The sequence below is a fragment of the Thunnus albacares genome, chromosome 2 (assembly GCF_914725855.1).
Source record: "Thunnus albacares chromosome 2, fThuAlb1.1, whole genome shotgun sequence".
NCBI classification, from domain to species: Eukaryota; Metazoa; Chordata; class Actinopteri; order Scombriformes; family Scombridae; genus Thunnus; species Thunnus albacares.
In genome coordinates, this window is record NC_058107.1 from 19,849,568 (window position 1) to 19,875,411 (window position 25,844).

Below are 25,844 nucleotides of genomic sequence, written 5' to 3' on the forward strand. Positions count from 1 at the left end.
GTTGGAAGCCAAAGAAATGAGGTATACATATCAGTACAGCACCCAACTCCACCCCACTTTGTGCCTTTCTGTGTTTAATCATTATATTATAGAAAATGGCTTTAATTACATTAGCCTTTAGCCTGCACATTTCCGCTGCTGAAGGAGTAACCGTGATAACAGCCCCCTCCCCTCCACCCACCCAACACACTGGACGAAAGCTTTATCCACCACCAGAAATACAAAGTTCCTCTCTTAACACCGTGATCAGAGGTAATTTTGGGGTATTAGAGAAATTCTATCATCAAAAACTTTCATATAATGATTTCTTGGTGAAGACAAACACTACCCGGACTCATTTAATGCGACACAGGGGATTAATGGCTGCAGTCTGTGTGCGGATCTTCTCTCATTGTTTACATTTCGAAACGGTATGTTCCCCTTGTTTTTGAGGTTGTCATTGGCAGAGGACCAAACCTAACCCCGCGATGATGATAAACATCGCTGAATCAACGTGACAAGATCCTTCCTGAGACAGTGTCCAGCCGAGTTGCGGTGAACTAGCCCTGTGTGCTAACTATCCCAGCTCCATCTTTACTGTGATCGCCCGCTGATCCAGAGAAATGGCAAGTTAGTCTTCACCTTAAAGACATGACTGTGGAGGTATAGCGCCAGGTGAGCCTCCAGGCCCAGACTACATCTTTCACTCGAGGAATATCGCAGGTAAGTTGCTGTGAGGATTGCTGTGTTATCATTGTTACAATCCCTCATAAAGTAAAAAATAATCGCTCTAATTAGACCCCTATCAAATGTGTACGTTTACATTCTATAACACAGTAGTAAAGTGGTTTAAATTCTTCTTTTCCTAGGGTACACAATGTTTAGTGTACCTCAAAGCTCCAAGTCAGAGTTCCTGGACAAAGCCAGGCAGGCCAGGGAGGAGAGGAAGGGGTTGAAGGAGAAGGAGAGAGCAGCAATCAACATCCAAGCCCTGGTCAGGAGATTTCTCTGTCGCTGCAGACTCCAGAAGCAAATAAGGTGGTCTCCAATACCTTTTTTTTTCTCCCTTGCACAATCACCAATCACCTTTGATTGTTGCAAGAGTTCAGTGTGTTTGTGGAAAATGGTTAATTACTCATCAATTCATTTACTATCCAGCTTTATTTTTTTAGTTTGTGTAACTGTGTCTCCATGTTTTCTTTCTGTGTCTCACCAGGAAAGAGGTTGATGACTATTTTCAAGCCTCTGAAAGTGGGACATCAAAAAGAAATGCACTTTCAATTTTCAAAATTGCCCGGAAATTACTATTCATTTATTGCCAGGAGGACAAGACGGTGAGTCGCCAGTTTTGTGCATTTATTAGTAGAGAAATAGTACAAGTTAGTTGTTTTTTTGTACTTACTCTCATTGGAGGTTGTGTAAAGAACTTGTCTCAGGCCGTTGGATTTAAGTGACTCTGATTTTGTGTATCACACAGAGGTTTGAGAAGCTCTGTCGGGCTATTCTTGCCAGCATGGAGGCTGAAAATGAACCTAAAGTGAGTACATATGTTCATACCTTCCAACATACCAAACATTTTTTAATATGAGATTTGTGTGTCAGTGACTGTCCTCTGTTGTGGCTCTCAGGTCTGGTATGTGTCGTTGGCTCTCTCCAAGGACCTCACCATTCCCTGGCTTAAACAGATAAAAGATGTGCTGTGGACCTGCTGTCAGTTACTGAAAAATTTAAAGGTTAGTCTTGTTTTGAAGCTGTGAAATGTGTTTTGATATTCATTGCGTTAGATAAATTGTACATATCACTGTCTATTTTCTGATTTGCAGCCTGACATCCTTCAGGACAACAAATTGGTAACGCTGTACCTCACCATGCTGGTGACCTTCACAGACACTTTGACATGGCGGATAGTCAGAGGGAAGGGTGAGTCTTGTGCCGAGTGGAGGGTGTTATTGTAAACGCATCTTTTGTCGATGCAGGACATGGTTTTTGCAAAGAAAAACACAATATTTCCCCCTTGTTATTTTATATTTTAGGTGAAGCTCTCAGACCTGCTTTGATGAGGATTTGTGAGAATATCATGGGTCATCTCAATCTAAAGGGATTCTATTCGATACTGCAGGTTCTGTATTACAGCTCGCACTTTCTTAATTGTAGATGTAATAATCGATGGTGACACCTGTTTTCTTCTTCTCTGCTGGCTGTCATGTTATTAAAACTCACGTGTCATTTTTGTTTTTCTTGTGTAGATCTTGCTGACCAATGGCTTGGCTCGTTCTAAACCGTCTCTCTCCAAAGGCAGTCTCACAGCTATCTTCACTTTGTCATTAAGGTGATTAACTTAAGGTTAACTTCTGTCTAAAAAAAAAGAATGGTATCAGTTGTACTATACTTCAAATGTTTTGCTCTATTTCTGTTTTTATTTACTCATTCACCACCCCTTGAACTCAATCTAATATATTTCTCAGGCCAGTCATCGCTGCTCACTTCTCTGATAACCTGCTGAGATCATTCCTCATTCACATCATGTCGGTTCCAGCAGTCGTATCCCACCTCAGTGTGCTTACTCCAGAGGTAAAAACTCAGTCACATACAACTTGTTATTTTAGCATAGTTGAATTTTTTTTAGACTAAACTTTAATATCTGCTCTCTTTTGACAGTGTATGGCATTGATCCAGACACATGACCTGCTCCGAAAGTTCATTCTGTTTCTCAGTCACGAGGAGCATTGTTTAGACATCTGTGTGTGTCTTGAGGGCAGCCACACACTCTGCTTACTTGGTATAGTATTTGACATGAGCTTGCACTTTAATAGAGCTGATGCAGTTGTATATGGATGAGTGAATCATTATGTCCTCTGTCTTTCTCATGTGTTTCAGGCAACCTGACTCACTTGGGCTACCTTAATGTGAAAGTCCTAGAAGAGGAGGCCAATCATTTTGTCAAGGACCTGACTGACATGCTGTCCTACTGCCAGAGATATGTATCCCAAAAGAAGTCCAACCTCACCCACTGGCACCCTGTCTTGGGCTGGTTCTCCCAGACTGTAGACTATGGGTGAGTGAAAGAGATGCTGTTTACTTGAATGAGTTTCCCCTGAAAATTTACCATACCAACATATACAAACAAAGGAAATGTGGGAGCCCTTGTTGTAATTTCTCTGATAGTGCACACATAAAACACTCATTATTAATGACAAAAAACATGCCACCTGTGTAGACTGTATACTAAGTTTTCTTTATGTTTTATGCTTTTTAAATCACATTTAGCAGTTTCTCACTTTGCCTTGGTCTGACTTTATCTCCCCTTTGTCCCCTCTGTCTCCTGTGCTCCGTAGTCTGAATGAATCAATGCCGCTGGTCACTAAACAGCTTCAGTACCTGTGGGGTGTTTCCATCATTCGGACGCTCTTTAGTGACGTTCTCTCTAAAAAGCTGGAGAGTCAGGAGCCCGCTCCCTCACCCCCACAACCTAGCACGTCACAAAACAATCTACCAGTTAAAAGTGAGTTATAAATCTAAACTTTTTTATCAGTTTAATTAATGAATATAATGTGTTACATGTGTTAACATCTGTAAAATATTTTGAGTAGCTCTTTACCTAAAACAATAAAACTTCTGCTACTTTGTGTCTGTGTTTTGACAGACCTCTTCAAGCGAGCATTTCAGAAGTCCGCTTCTGTACGAAATATCTTGAAGCCAGTCGGGGGAAAGCGAGTCGACTCAGCTGAAGTTCAGAAGGTGTGCAGCATCTGTGTGCTCTATCAGGGTGCTCTGTCTACACTGACACAAATACGACTCCAGATACTCACCGGTCAGTGCCAAAGTTTGCTAATCTTACGCAATCATATTATGGAAACAAATCCTGGAAGATTCATTGCTGAATTTGACGCTGTATGTTCTCTTTTGTCTGCAGGTCTGACACATCTGGATGATCTCCTGCCCAAGCTGTGGGCTTTCATCTGTGAGCTCGGTCCTCAGGGAGGCCTCAAACTCTTCATGGAGTGTCTCAACAATGACACCGAAGAGTCCAAGCAGCTCCTGGCTATGCTCATGCTCTTCTGTGACTGCTCACGGCACCTCATCACGTAATTGCAGTGGTTTTTAATGTATCATGCAGAAGTTACGCAATGTGCACTCAGCAGCAGCACTTTTTCATGACACACTGTTGATGTATTGCAGAATTCTGGATGACATTGAAGTCTATGAAGAGCAGACGTCTTTCAAAATAGAAGAGCTCATCACTATCTCATCATTTCTGAACACATTTGTGTACAAAATGATATGGGATGGCATCTTAGGTGAGTGTGTGACCACACTGAACTCATATTACACGAGTGTTTCTTCCCTGCATGTCAGAGAAAGTGTATTGTGTCCCATTTCACTTAGCAAATATTTGTGTCTGACAGAAAATGCAAAGGGAGAGAAACTGGAGTTATTCCACAGTGTTCACGGCTGGTTGATGGTGCTTTACGAACGGGACTGCAGGCGAAGATTTACCCCTGATGACCACTGGTTACGCAAGTAAATCCAAACTCTGAGTAGTTGTTGATATCCTAAAGATATAAGTGCTCTGACTGCCTTGTTATTAAGTAGTAAAGCTCTCCTTTAAATCTTCCTGTTGTTGTATTCAGGGACCTGAAGCCCAGCTTATTGTTCCAAGAGCTGGAGAAAGGCAAGAAAAGAGCCCAGCTGTTACTGCAGTACATCCCGCATGTTATTCCTCATAAAAACGTGAGCAAAGAATCCTTTCATTGAAACCAAAGAGTTATTATTATTTTCAGTCTTCTGATTATTTTCCTGCTCATTTCAGAGGGTGCTGCTGTTCAGGAACATTGTGACAAAGGAAAAAGAAAATCTAGGATTGGTAGAAACGAGCTCTGCTTCGCCACACGTCACCCATATTACCATTCGTCGTTCACGGATGTTGGAGGTATGGAGCCAAGTGCTCTGGTGGATTTTTTTAATGATAGTAAAATATTAAAGTATTACACTATGTGAGTTGTTCCACAATAATGCTTGCATCTTCACCTTCTAAGGATGGATATGACCAGCTCCGCCGCTTACCAGTGAATTCTATAAAAGGCGTCATTCGTGTGAAGTTTGTCAATGACCTGGGAGTGGACGAGGCTGGTATCGATCAGGATGGCGTCTTTAAAGAGTTTCTAGAGGAGATCATTAAGAAAGTGTTCAATCCTGCCCTCAACCTGTTCAAGGTAAATCAGGATAATGGTGTGCCATTTTTTTAAAAAAACGCCACACCTCTGCTGTTCACACTGACAATACTTTTTCTGTATCATGTATGTCTTTTCCACAGACTACAAGTGGAAATGAAAGGCTGTATCCTTCACCTACATCCTACATCCATGAGAACCATTTGCAGCTTTTCGAGTTTGTGGGGAAGATGCTCGGGAAAGCTATATATGAGGTATTGTTTGCATTCTTTGAAGAAATGCTCTCATTGGTCACTCTCACTCTGAACACTATTAAAATCTGAAATCTTGTGTCTTTGTGACTTCTGTGTGTGTTCAGGGCATTGTTGTGGACGTCCCTTTCGCCTCCTTCTTCCTCAGTCAAGTCTTGGGTCACCACCACAGCACTTTCTACAGCTCCATCGATGAGCTGCCCTCGCTGGATTCTGAGTTTTACAAAAACCTCACTTCCATTAAGGTTGCTTAAAATTACCCTTTGACTGTTTTTATTATTATTTTCCCACGTTGCAGTTCAATTTCTAATATCTGATGGATGTTTTATATTTGTTTTTCAGCGATATGATGGAGATGTAGGGGATCTAGGACTGACGTTATCCTATGATGAAGATGTTATGGGGCAGGTAAGGATGGAAGACATGGAAAATATAATGCAGTGATTAAAATTTCTCTGTGATTTTAAGATACCTTGTATGTTCCCTTACAGCTAGTCTGTCATGAGCTGATACCTGGAGGGAAGACCATGCCTGTCACCAATGAAAACAAGTATGTAAATTCATATCCAGTTTGAAAAAAAAAAAAGGGTAGTTGTTGATTGTAGTTAAAATCATCCTCTGACCTCGTCTCCACTAATCCCCGCAGGATCAGCTACATCCACCTCATGGCTCACTTCCGGATGCACACACAGATTAAGGAGCAAACAGCAGCTTTCATTCGGGGCTTCCGCAGCATCATCAACCCAGAGTGGTTGCACATGTTCTCCACGCCTGAGGTTCAGCGTCTTGTCTCAGGAGACAATGCTGAGATTGACTTAGATGACCTCAAGTATGTGCAACATCTTCCATCATGTCTCTAATACTGATTTTGGTGTTTAAAATATAGTTTCTAAAATGTTTTGTTGATATATACCTGTCAAATTTGGTAATTTCATCTACACTTCCTGGGTATATAGACAGATTAATTGAAGATGCTCATTAATGTTGCCTTTCTCTTTCTCTTTCTCAGGAAACACACGGTCTACTACGGAGGTTTTCACAGCAGCCATCGTGTCATCATCTGGCTATGGGACATCCTGTCCAGTGACTTCAATGCTGAGGAGAGAGCTATGTTCCTTAAAGTAAACCCTCTTATATTTGTCACTCTCACTCCCAAAAGCTTTTAATTTCTAACCCAAATGTGGTTTAACAATCTTTTGTATTTTTATTTTTGTATTTTCATGTACCTTTACAGTTTGTTACCAGCTGCTCCAGGCCTCCTCTCCTAGGTTTCGCCTACCTCAAACCACCTTTCTCCATCCGTTGTGTGGAAGTTTCAGATGATCAGGTAAGAACAAAAAGAAAAAAAAAGGAAAGGAAACTGATGCTGCTTACTGCACTGATGGTCTGTATTAAATTTTCCATTTCCTGTAACTAGGACACCGGAGACACCCTCGGCAGTGTCCTCAGAGGCTTTTTCACTATCCGCAAGAAGGAGCCTGGCGGTCGACTTCCCACTTCATCTACATGCTTCAACCTGCTCAAGCTGCCCAACTACAGCAAGAAGAGCATCTTGCGTGACAAGCTGCGCTACGCTATAAGTATGAACACAGGCTTTGAGCTCTCCTAACGCAGTTGCAAAAGGACAATCTGCACAGGAGGAGCCTCTGCGTACCTGGACCGTCACATCTGAGGGGCATCAACAAAACAAAGGAGGAATCACAAAGGACCTACAAAACTCTCCTTTGGTCTCTTTAAAACTGGATGCTCTACTGCAGCCCAAAAGGGGATGCTGTTTTTGCATGCTGTTTTTGCAGCACAATCTAATTTTTAGCATCTCCCTTTGCCACTCCCAAAATCCGATTTGTTATGTATTTAACTCGATGAAATACAGATAAACAGTGGCTAGATCTCTGTTTCTCAGGCTTAACAGAATCATTCATGGATCTAACACTCCCATTTTAAGTGAACTGGAAAGCAATACAGATGCAATGCAAGCCATTAGACACGTGGGTTGACTCACTGGAGTGAAACCGAGCGATGCGTTGTTAATACACTTTCGAGCTGAGACTCCATTATCCAAGCAACTTTCAGCTGATATTGGATGAGTCTTAAAATGTTTTGCCGAACATGACGCATCTTTTCTAAATGGAAGATGAATCAATGTCTTGTGTTCGACCTCCACGAAGGAGGAGTGGCTCACCTAAAAGTGTTCCTGTGTTGATTACATTACGTCCCATTTCAAGGAACATCGCGTCGACCTCTTTCCATTTCTCCCCACTTAAAGACACTGCAGTCACCCGAGAGACACGATGACTGGTTTTTATGGTATATCTGAAAAATCTTAAGATCTGCCTCACTTGTTGTGAAGCAGCAAAGAATTTCTTGACATGAACAAAATATTTGGATGATGCTGTTGTTTGATCTAGAAAAGATGTCATTGCTTTAGCATCTTTTACCTTTAAGGATAAAAAAACTGGAAATGCTTTGTCACTACAGCAGGCGTGAGACTGTTCATGTCACACGTCTGTGCTTGACCTCCACTTCGAAAGTCAATCAATGATGTTAGTCTTTGTACTTAATACTAGTAAAACTCTCACTACACCTTTTGAATAACGCTGAGTGCCTCATGCATCCCCCCCACCCCACCACCCTCCCTGCTACCACATGTCTGACTGTATTTCAACTGCAACCAACAACCACGTATATTGGAAACAAGCCATAGAAGTGGGAGCTGGACTTATTATCTGCTCCTGCCAAGAAGACAGCGCAGAAACCCAACCACTGTACTACCACTACAACAACCAAGGAGGGTTTTTACCAAGATGCTTTCTGATCTCTGTGGACTTTTTAAGCCATGTGGAAAAGAATTTGAGGTTTGTTTTTTTTTTTAACAAAAAAGAAAAACCTCTCAACATGATGTCATGGACTGGTTCGTCAACCAAATGTGACTGCTTGATTTGATGTTCCCCTTGGATGGAAATGTTGCACACGTTTCTGCTGTTGGGGGGGGAAAAGGGACATGAGGGTGAATGTTACCTTTATAAGCCTAAATATTACCTTACACAGGGTTCAGTTCTGTCATGGAGTAAAGGAAGAGATGTTTTAGTCATTTACCAGAAAGTGGACTGCAACTTTCAAAGAAAGTGTTAAAAGAAATCTTTACCAAGTTCTTTATTATGCAAAAAAAAAATGTTTTCTGTCATGAATGAGTATGGATAATTTTATTAGTAAGTACCACCGGCTATAGGACATACAGGTCATTAATGCCATGTTTCTAACCAGTAATATCATGGCCACTAACTTGTGTGAAAACAACAAAAAAAAAGTGATCATAATGAAAATGCAACAATTATATATAAATAACACTGGTTGTATTGAATTTACTTGCAGTCTACTAATTAGATTAAACTACTATTCTTTGACAAATCAGTTAGGAGTTGCTTTGGCTCTCCTTTTAATCAGAAACGCTGCGGATGGATTTTGAGCGTCGTGTGCAGAGAGAGATGAACGATACCTCACAAGCTTGTCTGTCTCCTGCGTGTGATGAGGTCCCTCATCAGTTTTAAATGATGTCAAAGAGTATTTGGCTAAATGTACCAGTTGACTGCTGATGCTGACTTTGAAAATCAACTCTTTTAGTACAAAAAAAAATAAATAAAATAAAAATTATCCTGGGAGATGTTGTCACCCTTCATGTGAAAATACTGTCACTCATCTCTTCTTTATAAAAAGTGTTCTTCAAACTGGCTGCACTATGGCAGTGGTTCTCAAACGTTTTCACATCAAAGACCCCTAAACTGACACAAATTAGACCAGAGACCCACATCTGATGAGACTTATGCCTTTAGATGTTTTATTACAGAAAGTGCATGAAATCCATGACCAAAACAGACATACATACTGTCACTGTGTTACTTATGGACGGAATCATAGTAAAAACAAAAGACCCCCGGGGGTCCCCGGAGCCCACTTTGAGAACCACTGCATTATGGAGTATGTTGTAAAAAAAAAAAAAAAAGAAAAAGATAAGAAAATTGTCCATGTGTAAGATACTTTTTTCCTGTCATGTTAAATCATGTACATCAGTATTATATAAAACATTGACTTTCAATCATTTACAACGTAATGAGTTATTAATTTTCTTGTCACGCAGCGGGCTGTCGACTCCTAACAATTTATTAATTAGTTTACTACAAACACCTGCTGAGTCTTGTGTGGAAGGCCACGCATGATACTTGTTGAACTATGACAAGCCTGACAGCAAACACGGAGGAAACATTAACAGGTCTCTGTGGGATTGAGAATGGCTCACAACAACACCACATTTTCTGTTTTTCTTGAATAACGTGCACGGCGGATTATGGTGTAAATACGCACGTCTGAGTCATTTTCTCCATCCGTGCTCGCTCCCTGTGACTCTTAAATGAAAGGTGCTGTTGTGTGGATTTCTACAACACTAGCTGAGCTGTCTGCATGCCGACACCTGAACCTAAACCTGCACAGAGACCATGAACAGTCCGCCGAGCCCTTCTCCAGCCCGGTGGTTCAAAGCGCTGCGGAGGTAAATGGTAGATTTGATCTCAATTAACTTTTTTTCTGGAAGAGGAGTTGATCTGAACTTGCAAATCGTTTCATGTCAAGTAGATGTCCACGTGTGTTTATGTGTATGCACAGTGAGATGCTGTCCTGTTAAAGATTATACTCACACGGATTTGCTTTGTTATGTGCAGCACCTGATTGGCTGGAGTTATTAGGATTTTCACTATCCTCCCTGCCTGCCTGCCTTTTAAGGCTTTTACTGAACTGGTGCATAGGCTTAACTAGCACACTGACTCCATTTAGAAAAGCCAGCACTGAAGAATTCTTGACTAGAATAAACATGAGTTTGAAAGGAAGGGCTTGCTATGCTTGTCAGAGGAATGGCCGGTTAACATGTAGAAGGTATAGTAGCAAACCATGTAGTGTAGATAGAATAAACTGTATATAACTGACCTGTGGTGTTAAACCCAGTGATGTTGGCTGGATGTTCCAGGACCAGGCTGGGGGAGCCATGTTTGAAGACGTACCCTTTGGAGTGTGGGGATCTGCTGCAGAGGGCCAGAGTTGCCTTTCAGGCTGGACGCACCATCAAGGAGGACTTCAGACTGGCTCAGCTGGAGGCTGTGGTGCGGATGCTGGAGGAACACGAGTGTGACTTTGTGGATGCTCTTGGAAGGGACCTTCATAAGGTGAGAGGTGAAGCAGTTGCCTGCAGTTTGCTGTGGTTGGTAAAAAAAGATGAGACTACTACGATATTGACATAAAGGTTCAGATTGTTGTCTATTGGTGTTTTTGTCTTTATCATTTTTTTAAATCAGCCACGGTTTGAGACAGTTGTGTCAGAATTGGTCCTTGTCAAAAATGAGGCTCTTCATGCCATCAACAACCTTAAGAAGTGGATGCACCCGCTGCATGTGGAGAGAAACCTGGTGAGCCCTTTTTTCTGAACACATCTTCATAATATTATTGGGATTATTCACGATTTACACGACCTTTTTGGAGAGAACATTCCGTCTCGGCGCTACAAGGAAATGTATTGTGCTGAGCGTGCCAAAGGAGATTAAAATATAAGTTGCCGTTGCCCTTTTTGAAAGATTAAAGTGGGCTGATGTCTTTTCCTTTCTGTTAGTTGACCTGCTATGTGCGCTGATAAACTCTGCCCACATTTACTCATGAGAGTTCTGTTTCAGCTGTTAAAATTAATTTTGAGCTTGTCTAACTGGTTTAGTCCACCACACTGGATGAGTGTCTGGTGATCAGTGAGCCGCTGGGGGTGGTATTAATCATGGGGACCTGGTGCAGTCCAGTTCAAATGTGCTTGGTGCCGCTGGTGGGGGCCATTGCAGCAGGTGAAGACACACATTTAATCAGTTAAATTCTAGCATAATTTTTTCCTCTCACAGGCTTATCGAGGATCTGACAGACACTGATGATGTTTTGTTCAATGATGTAGGTAACTGTGCAATCATCAGCCCCTCTGAGTGCACCGCTCACACAGCAGAGCTCCTCCATCGTCTCACGCCCTTCTACTTGGACAATGTGAGTAGTTACATGCTAGCAGGGAAGATGGAATACTCGACTGACTGATTTACAGTATGTGTCCTGAAGTCTCACAAAGACTTTTGTGTTTGTTTGTTTTTTTTGCTCAAATATTGAGTGGTTGAGCAAATGCTTGGAGAAAAATGTGATGCACTAAGGAGCATTAGCCTTTTACTCCATTTATCACAGCTAATATGGTGAAAGAAATGAAGAAATGTCATTTTTGGTTTCTGCAGCAAGAACAAAACCACTCTCTGTCACTGTTGCCTCTGGCAAAATGGCTCGATGAATCATCTGAGTACATCTACTCGAGACAATACATTTTGATCTGAGCTTTTCAAGAGGGAATTTGCTCATAAACACAACGACTTTGTTGAGGCTAGATGTGCTAAGATCTGGAAGCCTGGGAACATCCAGGACTAACTAAATGGTTGACTTACAAATTATAATGATGCTTTCGTACAATATGCATTGATTTTTTTTTTTCTACTTTTTAACAATAAGACATAAGTGCTGTTTCAGAAAAAATGTAATGATCTGATCTACAATTCTTGTTTTCCTCAAGGAATGCTTCCATGTGATTCTTGCAGGCACGAATGACTTGCCTCAAGTTGTCGAACTACATTTTGATCATGTCTTCTTTACAGGTAAAGATAACATTAACTTAAAATGTCTTTTTCTGGTTATTTATTGAATTTTCTTAATGTATTAAAGATGTCTGTAAATCCCTAGGAAACAAGGAGGAGGGAAGCAGAATTGCTCAGGCTGCAGCTCGCACTCTCACACCTGTCACCCTGATTTTGGGTGGCAAGAACCCATGTTATGTGGACCAACACTGTGACATTTCCACCACCGCGCAGCGCATTGCCTGGGCACGTTTCCACAATGCTGGACAGAACATGGTGGCTCCAGACTACATCCTGTGCCACGCGGATGTCAAAGCTCGGCTGGTCCAGGCCCTGAAGTGCTGTCTGATGCAGTTCTATGGTTCTGATCCCCGAGAGTCCCGCAGCTTTGGCCGCATGGTTAATCTGGAGATCTTTAACCGCACGAGAGACATACTGTGGAGATCTGGCAAGGTGGCCGTGGGTGGACAAGTGATAGAAGGAGAGAAATATATTGGTAAGACTCCTCGCTGTGTGATTGTCAGAAACAAGGCCAACTGTAACATATGCAGTATATTTCACTTAATTGTTTTTGTTCTGTCTATAAAGCCCCAACAATTTTGACAGAAGTGGCAGAATCGGACCCTATCATGCAACAGGATATTTTCGGCCCAGTTCTTCCCTTTCTGGCCGTAAACAATGTGGATGAGGCAATTGCTTTCATTAACAAGCAAGAGAAACCCCTCTGTGTGTATGCCTATTCCAACAACAGCAAGGTGCAGGGCAGCAATTTAAACTAGACACTCTGTATTCATCGTACAAGCTTTGGGCAGCCAATGTGCATTCTGATTATGTGTTGGCCTTTCTGACAACACAGGTCATCTCAAGACTCATGAGTGAAACCTCCAGTGGAAGCTTTTGTTCCAATGACAGCGTCGTGCAGAGTCTCATGGTAGCTCTGCCTTTCGGTGGAGTTGGTAAGTTTTCATTGTGTCAAATGTCTTGGTGGAATAATATTACCTACAATATATATATTTTAACTCTACCAACTTTTGTGTTTGGACAGGTGCCAGTGGAATGGGATCCTACCATGGGCGCTACAGCTTTGATACTTTCTCTCACAGGAAATCATGCCTGCTAAGAGGCACACGGTTTGAGTGTGTCACCTATCTGCGTTATCCACCCTATGAGGACCGCAATCTGTCTCTAATGACATGGGCCAGTACTCTGTCCCAGAAGAGCCAGGGCTGGTGCCAGATCCTGTGACTGTGTGGGAGGGTGATGACAGAGCCTTATTGGAGGAAAGCTGAGTGCGCCTCCCCAAGTCTTTAACAGCCCTACGTATTGTATTGTATTGTATTAATAATAAAAAAAGGAACAAAATCCACTGCAAAAAGAGTTTCTGAGGACATACCATAACTGTATACCAACTCAAATGAATGCACGTGTTTTGATGAAACAATACCTGTCAAATTAAATTACAAGATACCAGTATTGTGGATGTTCATACTGTATCTACTCACTGGCCTTTATTCTCACAATATGCTGATTAAAGATGCATAAAAATGACAATCTGGACCTCATTCATATTTATTAATATATTTACAATGTATGTGAAATTATATACATGATCACACATCTTGTTCTTCATGTGAGGATCTGATCATTCTGGTCTTTTGTAGATCTTTTCCTCGTTGTTTTCTTTCAAGGCTGCATATCTGGCCAGAGTGAAGAGGTAGTCGCTTAATCTGTGTGAAAATGTTAGGACATCAATCAGGTGTGTGGTAGAGAAAACATGCTCTCATATTAATTTGATAGCACTTAGACTGACCTGTTCAAAAACTTTGCAACATCTGGATCCGCCTCCCCTGAGCGCACAATTGGAGCAACACTGTAATAAGAACAAAGAGCTGTCAGATTCAGCTGTGTCGGTAAATCAAGACAAATAGGCACAAACGGGTCATTAAAGACAATGTCACAATCAGGGAACACGTTGAGACTGACCTGCGCTCTGCTCTCCGACAGACTGCGCGAGCTACATGCAAGGCCGCACTGCTCTTTCCTCCAGACTGTGACACATGATGCATAAATGTTTAGTACGTCACAAAAACTGGACTTTTAAGAACTCAGTGTTTTACAAATGCATAAATGGACTTACAGGTAAAATGAAGTTGGTCAGTGGAGGAAGTTCCTCTGTGAATGTATCAATCCAGCTTTCCAGGTCTGCAATTGGCTGAGCAGTAAATTTTGTTTTCTCTTACATAAAGAGAACAGAAACAAATTCATGAATCCGCACACAAAACAACATTTTGCTGCATTAAACCATAAAACATCTGTACATACTTATATGACTTTCTCTTGCAGATGACAGAGGGGTGGCAATGTTGGAGCCCACGTCTTGCAAAATGCACTGTATCTGGAATGAAAACATCAAAATACTCTCAGAAATCTTGACTCTAACCAAATGCAAAATAAGGATAATAAATGCTACATATAAATCAAACCTTGTCCAGCTGATGTGCGAATGTGTGACCCTTGTCAAGGCAAAATTCTCTGGCCAAGCTGCAACATACAATTAAACATGGTCAGTTTAAGTGAGGCAGACGAAAGAAGTTTTAAAATGGACTGTGACTTCTGAATAGTAGAAGTTTTACCCTATAGCTGATGACAGCTCATCGGTATTTCCTAAAGCTTCAAAAATATGATCTTCCTTTGGCCTCCTTTCTCCTGTAAATGTGCTTGAGAAACCTGTTAGGAGAAACAATGAGAATCAAGTCAACCTTTGTAAGACCCTTTTACAGTGACTGAACTGTGGTAACTCTACTGTACTAACAATAACTAAAGTTGAAAAAACAACCTTTGTCCCCTGTTTTGGTGTATATTTTGGGTATCCTGCTGTCTTCTTCAGTGGCATAACTGTCAGTAAAAAAGAAAAAACAGGAGACAGGATGCATAGATAACATAAGACGTATGTGTATAAATACTTCTAAATGTTTTTGACATAATTGTCCAACAGATAACAACAATTAACAAATGGACATCGAGTAATAACTTGGAAAATACATTGTTTACGTTACAAACAGCTACTGAGCTAGTTATGTCACATAGTCGGCTACATGAATGATATAAGGAGGGACACGTATTTTGACACGGAACAGACAAGCACTACCACTACCTTCTCTTTGAAAATAATGTTATCCCTGTCCGATGCTCGCTTATGAGCCTGGCTGTCCTCACAACACAGCGGACGTGGGTAGGTTTGATAATGAACGAAGCCATGTTTGCTTTACCGGCTAGCTGCTAAAGCCGAACGAGAGTTGAGGCCTTTTTGTCCCTCTACGGTGTCCTTAGTTTAAGGGGCGTCTCGTTTTTAATCGCACGATTGGTCAACTCACCGGGTGTTGGGACAGCGCGGGCCGGTGATTGGACAGAAGAATATATGTGCAACTAGCTGCGTCGCTGATTGGATACTGGAAGCTAAACATTATTCTTGTCCCTCCCCCTGCGTGTCAGCTGTGTTTTTAGCGTAGTTTCAACCCTCATCAAGCCGCATTGGAAAGTATGTGTTCAGAGCCTCAGCCCATTCAGTGGCCATGAAAAGGTTTTTTTTAAAGTCCTAATGTTCGTCGAGCCTTCATGAAAAGCGCTGAGTTGTGGAATAGAGTTGTCGACTGCTGGTTCAAAGGATTAACGTTAGCTAACGTGGCTAAGCTAGCTAATAATAACACTGTCAGCGACAAGTTGAACTCGACCAGGCTAATTGTGCATCTCACAGTGTTGACACAGTGTTGTACTCTGGAAACTGTTACAGATATGCAAGTCAAGGACTGCATCGTGTCTGCTCCGGGGAAGGCGATCCTGCACGGCGAGCATGCTGTTGTTCACGGAAAGGTAAAGTGGGAAGAGTGAGAGTACAGCTAACAGATATGATAGTGCATGTGAGTGTGAGATTAGGATGAAGCTTGGTACGCCAGTCAGAGCAAGAAGCATTCAATACCCAACCAAAACTTTGCAGGTTTAGCCAGTTTTCTACAATTCACTCAAATGTTTTAAGTTTCCAGAATCTAGAATTATGCAAATGTTTTTCATTTTAGAAGTTTAACTGTTGGACAGAAGATGTCTCCTACTTCATTGTAAAGTCAGTTCTCAGAGTTTGAGCACTGGAGTCTTCAAGTTTCCACATCACACACTTGCTTAAGTTGAATATTGGACCAGAAGTGGCTTGGAAACTAGTTGTGATGTCACAAATCATGCTCTTAGGTCCACCCCTTAAAATCAGATTCTCAGTGAGCACGGAGAAACTTTCCACTTTTAGCAGATGAATGTGAAAACAGCCTTTTGGTGTCAAAGTCTGCATATACATCATGCTGCACAGTGAAGCTCAAAAATCCAATTGAACAAGAAGAAAAACATTTTTGAGTGGAGGGGGACTTTTAACAGTTTTGTTTAACAGACTGTAATAGCATACATTTTTAATGCAATGTTGACATCACCCAGAGACAGTAAAAGAAAACCATTCGTTTCAATGCCTGTCAGTTGACTTTCACACTACTACTACTACTACTACTACTACTATTGTAGATGAAGGGGAAAGTACTGACTACCTGCTTCAATAATCACAAAACCATGGTATTCTTTGGAAAAAAACATGCTTACAAATAGACATGATTTGCGGACACTGAGCTAAAACTTGAAAAAGTGTGATCCTTGTATGACCCTTATACTTGTTGTTGGTCCATCACAGGTGGCACTGGCTGTGAGTTTGAACCTGAGAACATATTTACGACTGAAGGCCACCAATAGTGGTAAAGTTTGCATCAACCTCCCAAATATTGACACATTCCTCTGCTGGGACCTGTCTGAACTGAAGAGGCTTATTCCATATTCCTATGGTAAGGAATGATGCAGAGCTGGAGATCATTAGAGGTTGCATTTACTGTATTTTTACTGTTGTGTCATGCATCCCGTTATCCAGCACATGCAGAGAGATTTCAGCATTGGACATTTTTCCAAAGTCAAAAAAACAGCTCCATTTGTTTTAATGAACAAATACCAAAGCTGTCATATGAGCATATTGCTCTCAGTGTCATTGGAAGAGAAGATATGGAAAAATTCTGGATCAGATTAGTTACTACAGCTTGAAAATAACACATATATCTGTGGACATTATTATGGTATCAATACCCTGTCATTTATGTATCTTTTGCAAACATCACTGTCTTATTATTACACTGATTTGATCTTTACTGTGTCTTGTCGCTCATTTTAATAGGTAAGAGGGAAGAGGTGAAACTTCTGGATACTGAACTTGTGAGGAGACTACGAGACTTTGTTGGTGTAACAAATGGAAACTTGGATACTTGCAACATGGCCACCTTAGCTTTTCTCTACATCTATCTCTCCCTATTTGGACCAGGGTGAGATATTACGATTCTTTCTCTCAGCATGTGTTCATTTTATTATTGCAGCTAGTTAGCACAGATGAAAAATGGGAAAAAAAGCATATTTTTGATTCAAATTAAATACCTTAAACCAGACCCAGAAAATATCACTAAATATTTAAAGAGCAGCGGCAGCAGTTTAGAACTCCAGATGTAAACACATTGATGTGCTCCATCTACAGGCAAGGGAAGTAATAGCTTCTGCTAATGTGATGCTTTTGTATTTCTTAACTGGCGATAACGAGAAATGGATTTATAAAATCCAAAAAAACTTACATTTGGTGGTGGTTTCTACAGACAGAAGCTGAACAGTCTTTTTGTTTGAGTATTTAATGCACACCAGACTATAGTGTAATACAGTGATATTCAACTTCTCTTAGGTTTTTTTATTGTAGATAACTGATGATACAAATGTAAACCTCAAAAATAAAAACTCAGCAGACAATTAAAAACGTGGCTGTAACTCTCATTGCCTGCAGGTGGTGCAATTGTTAAAATTGCAGCAGCATTACTTTCTTTACCTGTGGAAGGTGAGATCAACATGTCAACATCTGCGGATTTAAAATGTTTCTTGGTGATGTGTTTAACTCTTTTGACAATGACTGCACTCCTCTACCTTGTAGGTAATCTGCAGCATGAATTATTGAGTTTGTGTGCGAGCTATGAACCAATTCCAATTTAGATTAAAGCAGCTGATATGTGTTATCAGATTGACCAGACAGTTTGTCTCTCAGTTGGTTTGTTAAAAAGCACACTTTGTTCATTTTCATCTTCCTTTTACATTTTTTAGCCTTTATTTATTCAGGGAACTTTCACTGAGAGGAAGCCTCTCTTTTGCAGGAACGCTCTGTTCCTCCTTACACAGTTACACACAATCACGCCTGGAAGCTGCCCAGTACAACCACAATCTGGAGCAGTTAGGGTGAAGGCCCTTGCTCAAGGGCACCTTGGATTTATCCTCCTGGTCCAGGGATTGAACCGACAACCTTCCGGTCACAAGCTTGCTTCTCTAACGTTTAGCACACCAACGCATCGGTGTGTTTTTTAATGACTCTAGCCCATTGAAATAAAGGCCTTTCATTTTTCAAACCTTCAAACCAAATGACTGTATTGTTTGTCTCTTGTGGCAGCTGAATGCTGTAAATGAAGTAGAAAACAACAACGGTCAGTAGTAGTAGTAGTAGTAGTACCTGTCACTATCTGTTGTCCTGGAGGCTTATCACACCTGTGCTGTCATGCAGTCACATTCTCATTCAGCTTTTTTTTTTAATGTCTTTACTCTTTAAAAACTGGCACAGGAGTAGCAGGAGCCTTTCAAGCTCTCTTGGAGATGCCCTGTTTGGAACAAAAATCACTTATTATTGATGTAAATGCGTACAGGCAGTTAGGGGCCATTTTCACTGCATCTGAAGAAAAAAAATCACTCTTCCTTGAGATGAAGACGGTAGAAAGAGGCAGACTGAAAGGCCGGATGTTAGTTTTAGCCACTCCGTCAGCTGTGAACAGGGAAGATGCTCAGGAACATTAGAGCCGCAGGTTGTCGGGAGGTTTAATCGGCGTTGACACGTTGCTGGCGTGTCTAAGAGAGGTGATGGGTTCTGACAGGATGGACACTAATGAGAGTCTGGCACTAGGCCACAGCACAGCCTTTAAAAAGTCTGAATGTGTTTTTCCCTCGAGAAGAGCCGGACAATTAGTTTATAGTATTCTCCTGTCTGCCCAACAGCAGCTTCCCTGACAGACATTGACAGCGGAGTCCGAGTTCTGTTGTGTATACAGTAGTGTATGAATTACTATACATTACACACTGTAAATACTGTGAGTGCTGTACAAGATAATGTGATTTAAAAAAAGGGAATATTATTTATTATATACTTAATTTTATCAATATGTTTTTGTGAAAATTCACCATAAGTCATTGTAAATAAGGAATCACTATTTTTAATTCTAAATAGTAATGCTCATTGTTTGTGTAGTTTTTCTCATTTTTGGGATGCAGTTTCAAATTCTTACAACCTGTGCAGTATAACTTTCATGTTGTCATTCTTAATTATTTGCAATAATCTTTTAATAACAATAATAAGTCACATACCCAGTATTTAAGTGTATATATATGTTTATTTTCTTAGGGAGCTGCCCAGCCTGACGGTGTCTGTGTGGTCGGAGCTGCCGACCGGAGCAGGACTGGGGTCGAGTGCTGCCTACTCTGTGTGTTTAGCTGCAGCTCTGCTCTGCGCTAGTGGAGCCATTCCTACACCTCTCAAAGAGTGGGATCACACTGCCAGGTAATGACATTATACCAAAGGAAAGTCTCTATCATCATGAGCTGTGTATGCAGTATGTGTAGACCACCACCGTGCATAGACAGAATTGTCTGGCTCGATGCTGTAAAAAGGGCTGTTGATAAAAAACTAACAAGTGTATTAAATCACAGAGGTGATTTTACTTTACATATTCTGTCTAATTAAAAAGACTTTGAATCACAACATTATAATTCTCAAGAATAAAAACTGATACATGGTTAGAGGTCAACACAATAACACAAACAGCAGTACAGTACACTATAATGTAATTCAACACAGTAGCCCTCAATACAGTGATTACTATCTTTAAGAAGCTTATGATGCTCTATTTTAGATGACTGTGTCAACTCTTTGATTTTATTACTATTTTCAAGAGTGTTATAGTCAAAAACTGAGTATAAGGTTCATAAAGAAAAGTGGAAAAACCTAAAAACATTGTAAAATATTCAATTTTCATTTCAGTGCTTAAATGTCCATAAGTAACTTAAATGATTTGAATTCTTTTGGAGCTCAGTTCAACTACAGTACATGGGACTCCCCCATCAATGCTCTTTTACCAAGATCTGCATGAACCACAGAAACAGACACAAATAACAACTAGAAGAATGCACTCAGTAGAGTGCAGATCTCTGCCCGGGGATATGTTCATCTCGTATCATGCTTAACTTTAGTGGATCATAATATATCAGGTATGGAATTAATCTGCAGATGCCCTGGTTCAAGATGAGACCAAACTTTTCTATGGATGTCAGTTTTTGTACCACGACAAAGGCCAAAATGTGGCCTGCAAAAGACTAGGTGAGCCTTGTTTTTAGCCTAGCCAATTGTCGGAAATGCCTTTTTCTATGTCGTAATGCATATTATAAAATGGCGAGGAAAAGACAAAAGTCTAAGCTTTACGATAGGCTAATAAGGAATCCTATCAGTATTCATTTGAATTCACAACACAACCTGCTCTCAAGGTACCGAAATTTGGCACGGCACCGATTGATCTAACATGGCAACAAGGCAGGATCGGTTGTTCCTAGCGGAAACAAGATTCCAAACTGCCGCAATTGTTGATCACAGGGGCCACAAGTTGTCCCTACCGGCTGGTTAAGAGGAGTGAGGAGTCAAGCAGTCAAGGGTGGTATAAAACAGAGCAGTCAATGGTGTTATAAAATAGGTTTTTCAAAAATTGTTAAACACCGCAACCATATGAGGTCCTTGAGCATACAGTCATAAATGTGCACAAAAAATATAAGCTGACGGGTCCAGTAGTATTTGAGATTAGCTGTGGACAGATATACATATGGACACACACACACACACACACACGCACACACAACCAAACGCATGACCCCATCCCGGCTTATGCCTGGTGGAGATACTAATAATTTATTGAACATACAACAGTATGACCCTCCCATATACAGTACCAGTGTTTAGTTAGGAACTCGAGAGAGTTAAGTAGATGGCAGGTCAAATAGGGTGTCAAGCCACAAAAGTTCCTCTTTTCATTTTTACATGATTTGCAGGTGGTGTCAGGAGGACTTGGAACGGATCAACAGCTGGGCTTTCCAAGGGGAGATGATCATCCATGGTAATCCTTCTGGAGTAGACAACGCTGTCGGCACATGGGGTGAGGCCTGAAATTATCCGGCATACGGCACACTACATATGGTGTTATACCTTCCTTTGTCTCTGTGGACACACACTGGAGTATTGAACCTCCACTGTTCATTATCATCTGATGATTATCTATTTAATGATTTTGATTTCCATGTATGTAGGTGGCATGCTGAGGTTCTTGGCTGGGAAGATAATACCACTCAGCAGGTACTGACACTGATTAAAAATGTTTTTATTTGATTTCATGTAAAAAGTGTACAGAGCGATTTAATAAAATCACGGCTTATATTTTTCTCACAGAAAACAATTATTGCCAGGTAAAATTATTGCATCAGCAGAGCACTTGAATAATAAAGCTGGTTGAACTCTTTGATCTGTCTGCTTTACTTCCAGGGTGCCGTTATTAAGAATCCTCCTCACTAACACCAAAGTACCACGTAGCACCAAGGTACTTGTTGCCAGGGTGAAGGACAAAATTAACAAGGTACTAAATGGTTTCTTCCTCCCCCGTGTGTTACTTGCCGACACTGTAATTAATATAATAGGCGGTGCTTTTGCATGGCAGATACTCCAGAGCCCAGCGTTGAGTGCCTTCATAAAATATTGAAATGAAACTCTTAGCCAGCACCCCTGTGTGCTGTTGCCTTGGTGACACCAGCAGGTGTGCAGATTTCTGCCTGAGACATAGATAGGCCTGTATGGTGTTGTGGCAGTGTTATGATCGGGCGAGAACAAAACCAAAGTCAAGCCTGCCATTTTATAATCCCTATTTGTATACAGCTTATCCGTCACAGAATGGTTAGGACTTTTATAAAAACACACACGCACACACACACATTTGTTAGACGTGTTTTGCACATAAACTGCTGTGATGATGGAGATGCTGATTTCCCTGTTTTTGTTTACTCCTCCTGTAGTTTCCCTCCATCATGACCCCTGTCCTTGACTCGGTTGACGCCATTTCCTGCACTTGTGAGAAAGTCCTCTCAGAGATGACTTGTGAACCCATCACAGGAGAGCACTACAATATATTAGAGGTAAAAAATATTAATAGATTTTGTAGAGCACCTTGCGCTATAATGCTGAGACAACACAGTGGTAAAAAGTTGCTGTCATACTTAAAAATCTAAACACCATTTTCATTTTTTAATCTAAGATTTTAAAAAAGCAAAGAGCATCCACATGACTTATTCCCCGCTGGAAGCAACAGGTATTAACTGCAGCTGTGTCATATCACTTACAGGAGCTCATTGACATCAACCAGCACCATCTGAATGTGATGGGTGTGGGACACCCTGCCCTGGACACACTGTGCCAGGTCACACTGGCCAGAGGGCTCCACAGCAAGCTAACAGGTGCAGGGGGAGGAGGCTGCGGCATCACTCTTCTGAGACCAGGTACTATAGGCCTCTTTATGTTTTCCAACCTCCACCCATAATTATTAGACACTCTATCCTAGTCTGTGTGTGTCATAGCAGTGTGCATTTGAAATGTCTACATAAAGGGTAAAGTCAAAGGTTTGTGTCTGTTTTTCAAAGAAAAATAGCTATCGATACATTTCCCTAAGTTTAAAAGATGCATATAATTGAATTGAATCTCATTTTGATGAGGCTAAACTTCATCCTCCCATGAATTAGTCTTATAATGAATTCAATTTGATGAGAAAAGTTTGATGAGCCAAGATGTCAGGACTCCCGCTGACAATAAATGTTGTGTTTTCCTCAAACGCTCCCTCACTCTTCCTCTGTGAAATGACAGTTTGAGTGGCAGGAAATGATGAGAAGGCTGCACAAGAAGGGTCCTTTTTGGTATGCGGTTACTACTGTGCAATTGGTTATAAGGAAAGTTCTTTTTATCATCCTTCTTTGACAAAACAAACAAGCAAAGAGCCTGCAAGTTCAGGCTTTGTTTATGCCTGCAGCCTGTAGCATGAATTTTTAACACATTTAAAATCCTTTAAATATATTTCCAAATGCTCTTTGTTTGTTTTGTTAGCAAACGTTTCCATTTGTGTGAATTACAGCTATTTTCAGATAGATGCTCTAGTATCTGTCTTCTCTAATCTTCTCTCTCAGAAAGTCTTTAAGCTCTTTGAGTTATGGATGCAAGCATGAAGTTATTTTATCATTGCACTTAAATGCTGCTCTTGTTTCAGAAGCTTGAAATTTTCATTGGAAGTGTGGTTAGCATTAGTGTTGCTGTGCAGCTGTGCTGAGCCCTTGCCTCTTGAGTTTCGGGCCATTTCCTCTGCAACAAACAGCAGGGTAGTGCCAAACATTTTGTAGGATCACACTGAGTACAGAACACTTATTTATGTACATCTATTATTGATTTAAGAGATTATATTTTTGTGTAGCTACAGTATAATGTTGCCTTTTTGCTGCACTGACTTTACAAAACCTTTCCATACGTTCTCCTGCCTCGTCCCTGAAACATTAGTCATATCCACTTAATTTCAGTTTTAACATTCAGCACCAGTTGCCCCACTAAATTGTAATGCAGTTTTCCTTTTGATGTATAACTCCAGCTCACCCTGACGTGACTTGCTTGTTTTTGTAGAAACAGACTCCTTTGTTGTCCAGAGTACAGTGCAGGACTTGAAAGACCGAGGCTTTGACTGCTGGGAAACGAGTATTGGTGGACCAGGAGTCCAGCAGCACTCTCCTCTCTCTGTTAAGGAGGATATTCTGGAGATTTTAAACCATTACTGAGACCCACCTGTGTATGAACAAGAGGACACATTTGCCGTTGGGTTTTTTTTTTTTGTCATGATCCTCAAGACCTGAGGTACGCTCAACTGCTGCAGTGGATCAAGGGACATTTTCACTCTGAGCAGAACTGGACAGAACTTCCTGAATTATAGATTCTGACTGAAGTTTTGAAACTAACAAGTCAGCCGTGTCTCTAATAAATTACTGATATCTTTTAACCACAGGGACTGACATTATTTTTACTTTTGGGTGAGGCCTCTCAAACATACAGTGTAAAACGGTGTAATTAATGAACTCTTTGTCCAGTAGATGGCATCAGAATTACACAAATGCTTTTCAATGGAAAGGGATTTATGGTGAGAGGCTCTGATAAATTGATTAATGTGTAAGTTAAGCGCTGGCAGAATTAATTTGTAATTAAATCCAAATGTTTAAGCAGCAAGGTCAGTCTAGCCTAGTGGAGTAGATGATCATCTGTCATTAATTACTCACTTTGGCATTGTAAAGGTTTGTAGAAAGAATAAAGGAGAACACAGAAAGAAAGTAGTCAATATGTAGAATTTACAGAGGAAAATAATGGAGAAGTTATGAAATTATTTGTTTGGTTCATCAACAAAACACAATGACTAATAGTCAGATATTTTTTTTGCTCCACAGTTCAACAAAGATATTGAAAGTGACTGAAATAATAATCATAAAAATACTGTACGGACTATTCACATGCAATGTAAAGCTTCAGTCTTATGAATTATTATGAAGACAGATGTTTGCTGCTTTGAATCAACACCTCCCTGTATAATGCTGCAATGCTCTTTATTGTGCTTTACTTTTAATATAAATGCTGAAATATAAAAGACTTTTCTGTGATTTTCTGCAATCTATTCTATCTGTAATGGTTTGTTTAAATATTATTCTCATGTCAGAATGTGTTCATTGTTCATTATGTTCATTCAATATGTTCATTTCTTCTGTTAGAGAGTAACTGGCCGTGTTGTTTTGCTAATAGAGGATGGGGAAGGGGCACAGCAGGAGTGTGTAGCCTCTCTGGAGCCTCTGGATTAGCGCCACTATAATGTGAATCAACAACAACCAGCGTCCTTCTGTGAGTCACACATTTGTACTGACGTATATGCACACACACGCACACACACGCGCACACACACCAGCTTTCCCAAATTCTTCTCCACCTAATCTCTCATCCTCCTAAGCATTACAAAATATTCTGCAAATGCCGCAGATACAGAGGACTGATCTGTTTAGAATATCCCTGATTTGGGGAAAGGTCACTGTGGGATTCGCAAGTTTTGAATATCCATTTCATTTTCTATTTTTTAAATGTCATGAAGATTGAGTGGTACGAATGTGGCAGTGTACGTGAATAAACGACATTTGTCACCCTCCCTCCTTTTCCGCCTGGCGCCCCCTCTGTCCTCTTGAATTGTGTCATCTTTATGTCAGGGCAGCCCCCCGTCAGCGCGCCGCACAGTTGCCCCTAACCCCTGCTGGAATTTAATTACCACTGCGCTTTTCAATTGAAATGGCATTGACGAGGGGGAACAAGAGAGAGACAACAGAGCCTGTTTCATTTGAAGCCCCTCTCTTTCTTTTCTGTTTCATTCTCTCTCACTCCTTTTTACCCCTGCAAGGCACAGATGGTATTTTTTTTTATCAATGTCAGCGCCTGCTTCTTTCTGCTCTGATGAATAGAATCT

General features: G+C 40.8%; 4 protein-coding genes across 6 annotated transcripts; 3 read left to right on the forward strand and 1 right to left on the reverse strand.

The window, feature by feature from the left end:
• The first annotated feature begins 149 nt into the window (after nt 1-149).
• Nucleotides 150-7,602, forward strand: ube3b (ubiquitin protein ligase E3B). Its single transcript, XM_044371152.1, has 28 exons — nt 150-252; nt 433-702; nt 849-1,017; nt 1,196-1,313; nt 1,457-1,516; nt 1,608-1,712; nt 1,803-1,899; nt 2,013-2,098; nt 2,226-2,308; nt 2,445-2,550; nt 2,638-2,758; nt 2,857-3,034; nt 3,315-3,481; nt 3,623-3,790; nt 3,893-4,064; nt 4,159-4,277; nt 4,386-4,500; nt 4,611-4,710; nt 4,790-4,909; nt 5,016-5,192; nt 5,294-5,404; nt 5,509-5,646; nt 5,744-5,809; nt 5,893-5,951; nt 6,048-6,230; nt 6,411-6,522; nt 6,636-6,728; nt 6,819-7,602. The coding sequence occupies exons 3-28, from the start codon at nt 857-859 to the stop codon at nt 7,008-7,010; spliced, it is 3,207 nt and encodes a 1,068-aa protein (XP_044227087.1). The 5' UTR covers nt 150-252; nt 433-702; nt 849-856; the 3' UTR covers nt 7,011-7,602.
• Nucleotides 7,603-9,586: 1,984 nt separating this feature from the next.
• aldh3b2 (aldehyde dehydrogenase 3 family, member B2) lies at nt 9,587-13,626 on the forward strand. Its single transcript, XM_044371161.1, has 11 exons — nt 9,587-9,668; nt 9,844-9,944; nt 10,416-10,611; nt 10,741-10,851; nt 11,151-11,271; nt 11,376-11,461; nt 12,027-12,108; nt 12,194-12,583; nt 12,676-12,842; nt 12,944-13,043; nt 13,133-13,626. The coding sequence occupies exons 2-11, from the start codon at nt 9,892-9,894 to the stop codon at nt 13,330-13,332; spliced, it is 1,506 nt and encodes a 501-aa protein (XP_044227096.1). The 5' UTR covers nt 9,587-9,668; nt 9,844-9,891; the 3' UTR covers nt 13,333-13,626.
• A 14-nt stretch (nt 13,627-13,640) lies between these two features.
• Nucleotides 13,641-15,398, reverse strand: mmab (metabolism of cobalamin associated B). Its single transcript, XM_044371199.1, has 9 exons — nt 15,242-15,398; nt 14,924-14,982; nt 14,721-14,814; nt 14,571-14,628; nt 14,410-14,482; nt 14,225-14,322; nt 14,071-14,135; nt 13,898-13,957; nt 13,641-13,814 (listed from the first exon to the last, which is right to left on the reverse strand). The coding sequence occupies exons 1-9, from the start codon at nt 15,343-15,345 to the stop codon at nt 13,730-13,732; spliced, it is 696 nt and encodes a 231-aa protein (XP_044227134.1). The 5' UTR covers nt 15,346-15,398; the 3' UTR covers nt 13,641-13,729.
• Nucleotides 15,399-15,552: 154 nt separating this feature from the next.
• On the forward strand, nt 15,553-25,532 carry mvk (mevalonate kinase). Of its 3 annotated transcripts, none has more exons than XM_044371175.1 (11): nt 15,553-15,625; nt 15,878-15,957; nt 16,811-16,958; nt 17,339-17,483; nt 19,637-19,792; nt 21,328-21,431; nt 21,583-21,628; nt 21,815-21,905; nt 22,339-22,458; nt 22,665-22,818; nt 23,981-25,532. In XM_044371175.1, the coding sequence occupies exons 2-11, from the start codon at nt 15,880-15,882 to the stop codon at nt 24,130-24,132; spliced, it is 1,194 nt and encodes a 397-aa protein (XP_044227110.1). In that variant the 5' UTR covers nt 15,553-15,625; nt 15,878-15,879; the 3' UTR covers nt 24,133-25,532. The 3 variants fall into 3 exon arrangements, with proteins under 3 accessions (XP_044227110.1, XP_044227104.1, XP_044227117.1); XM_044371182.1 differs by having other exon boundaries at nt 15,579-15,667; XM_044371169.1 differs by having other exon boundaries at nt 15,565-15,957.
• Nucleotides 25,533-25,844: the final 312 nt, after the last annotated feature.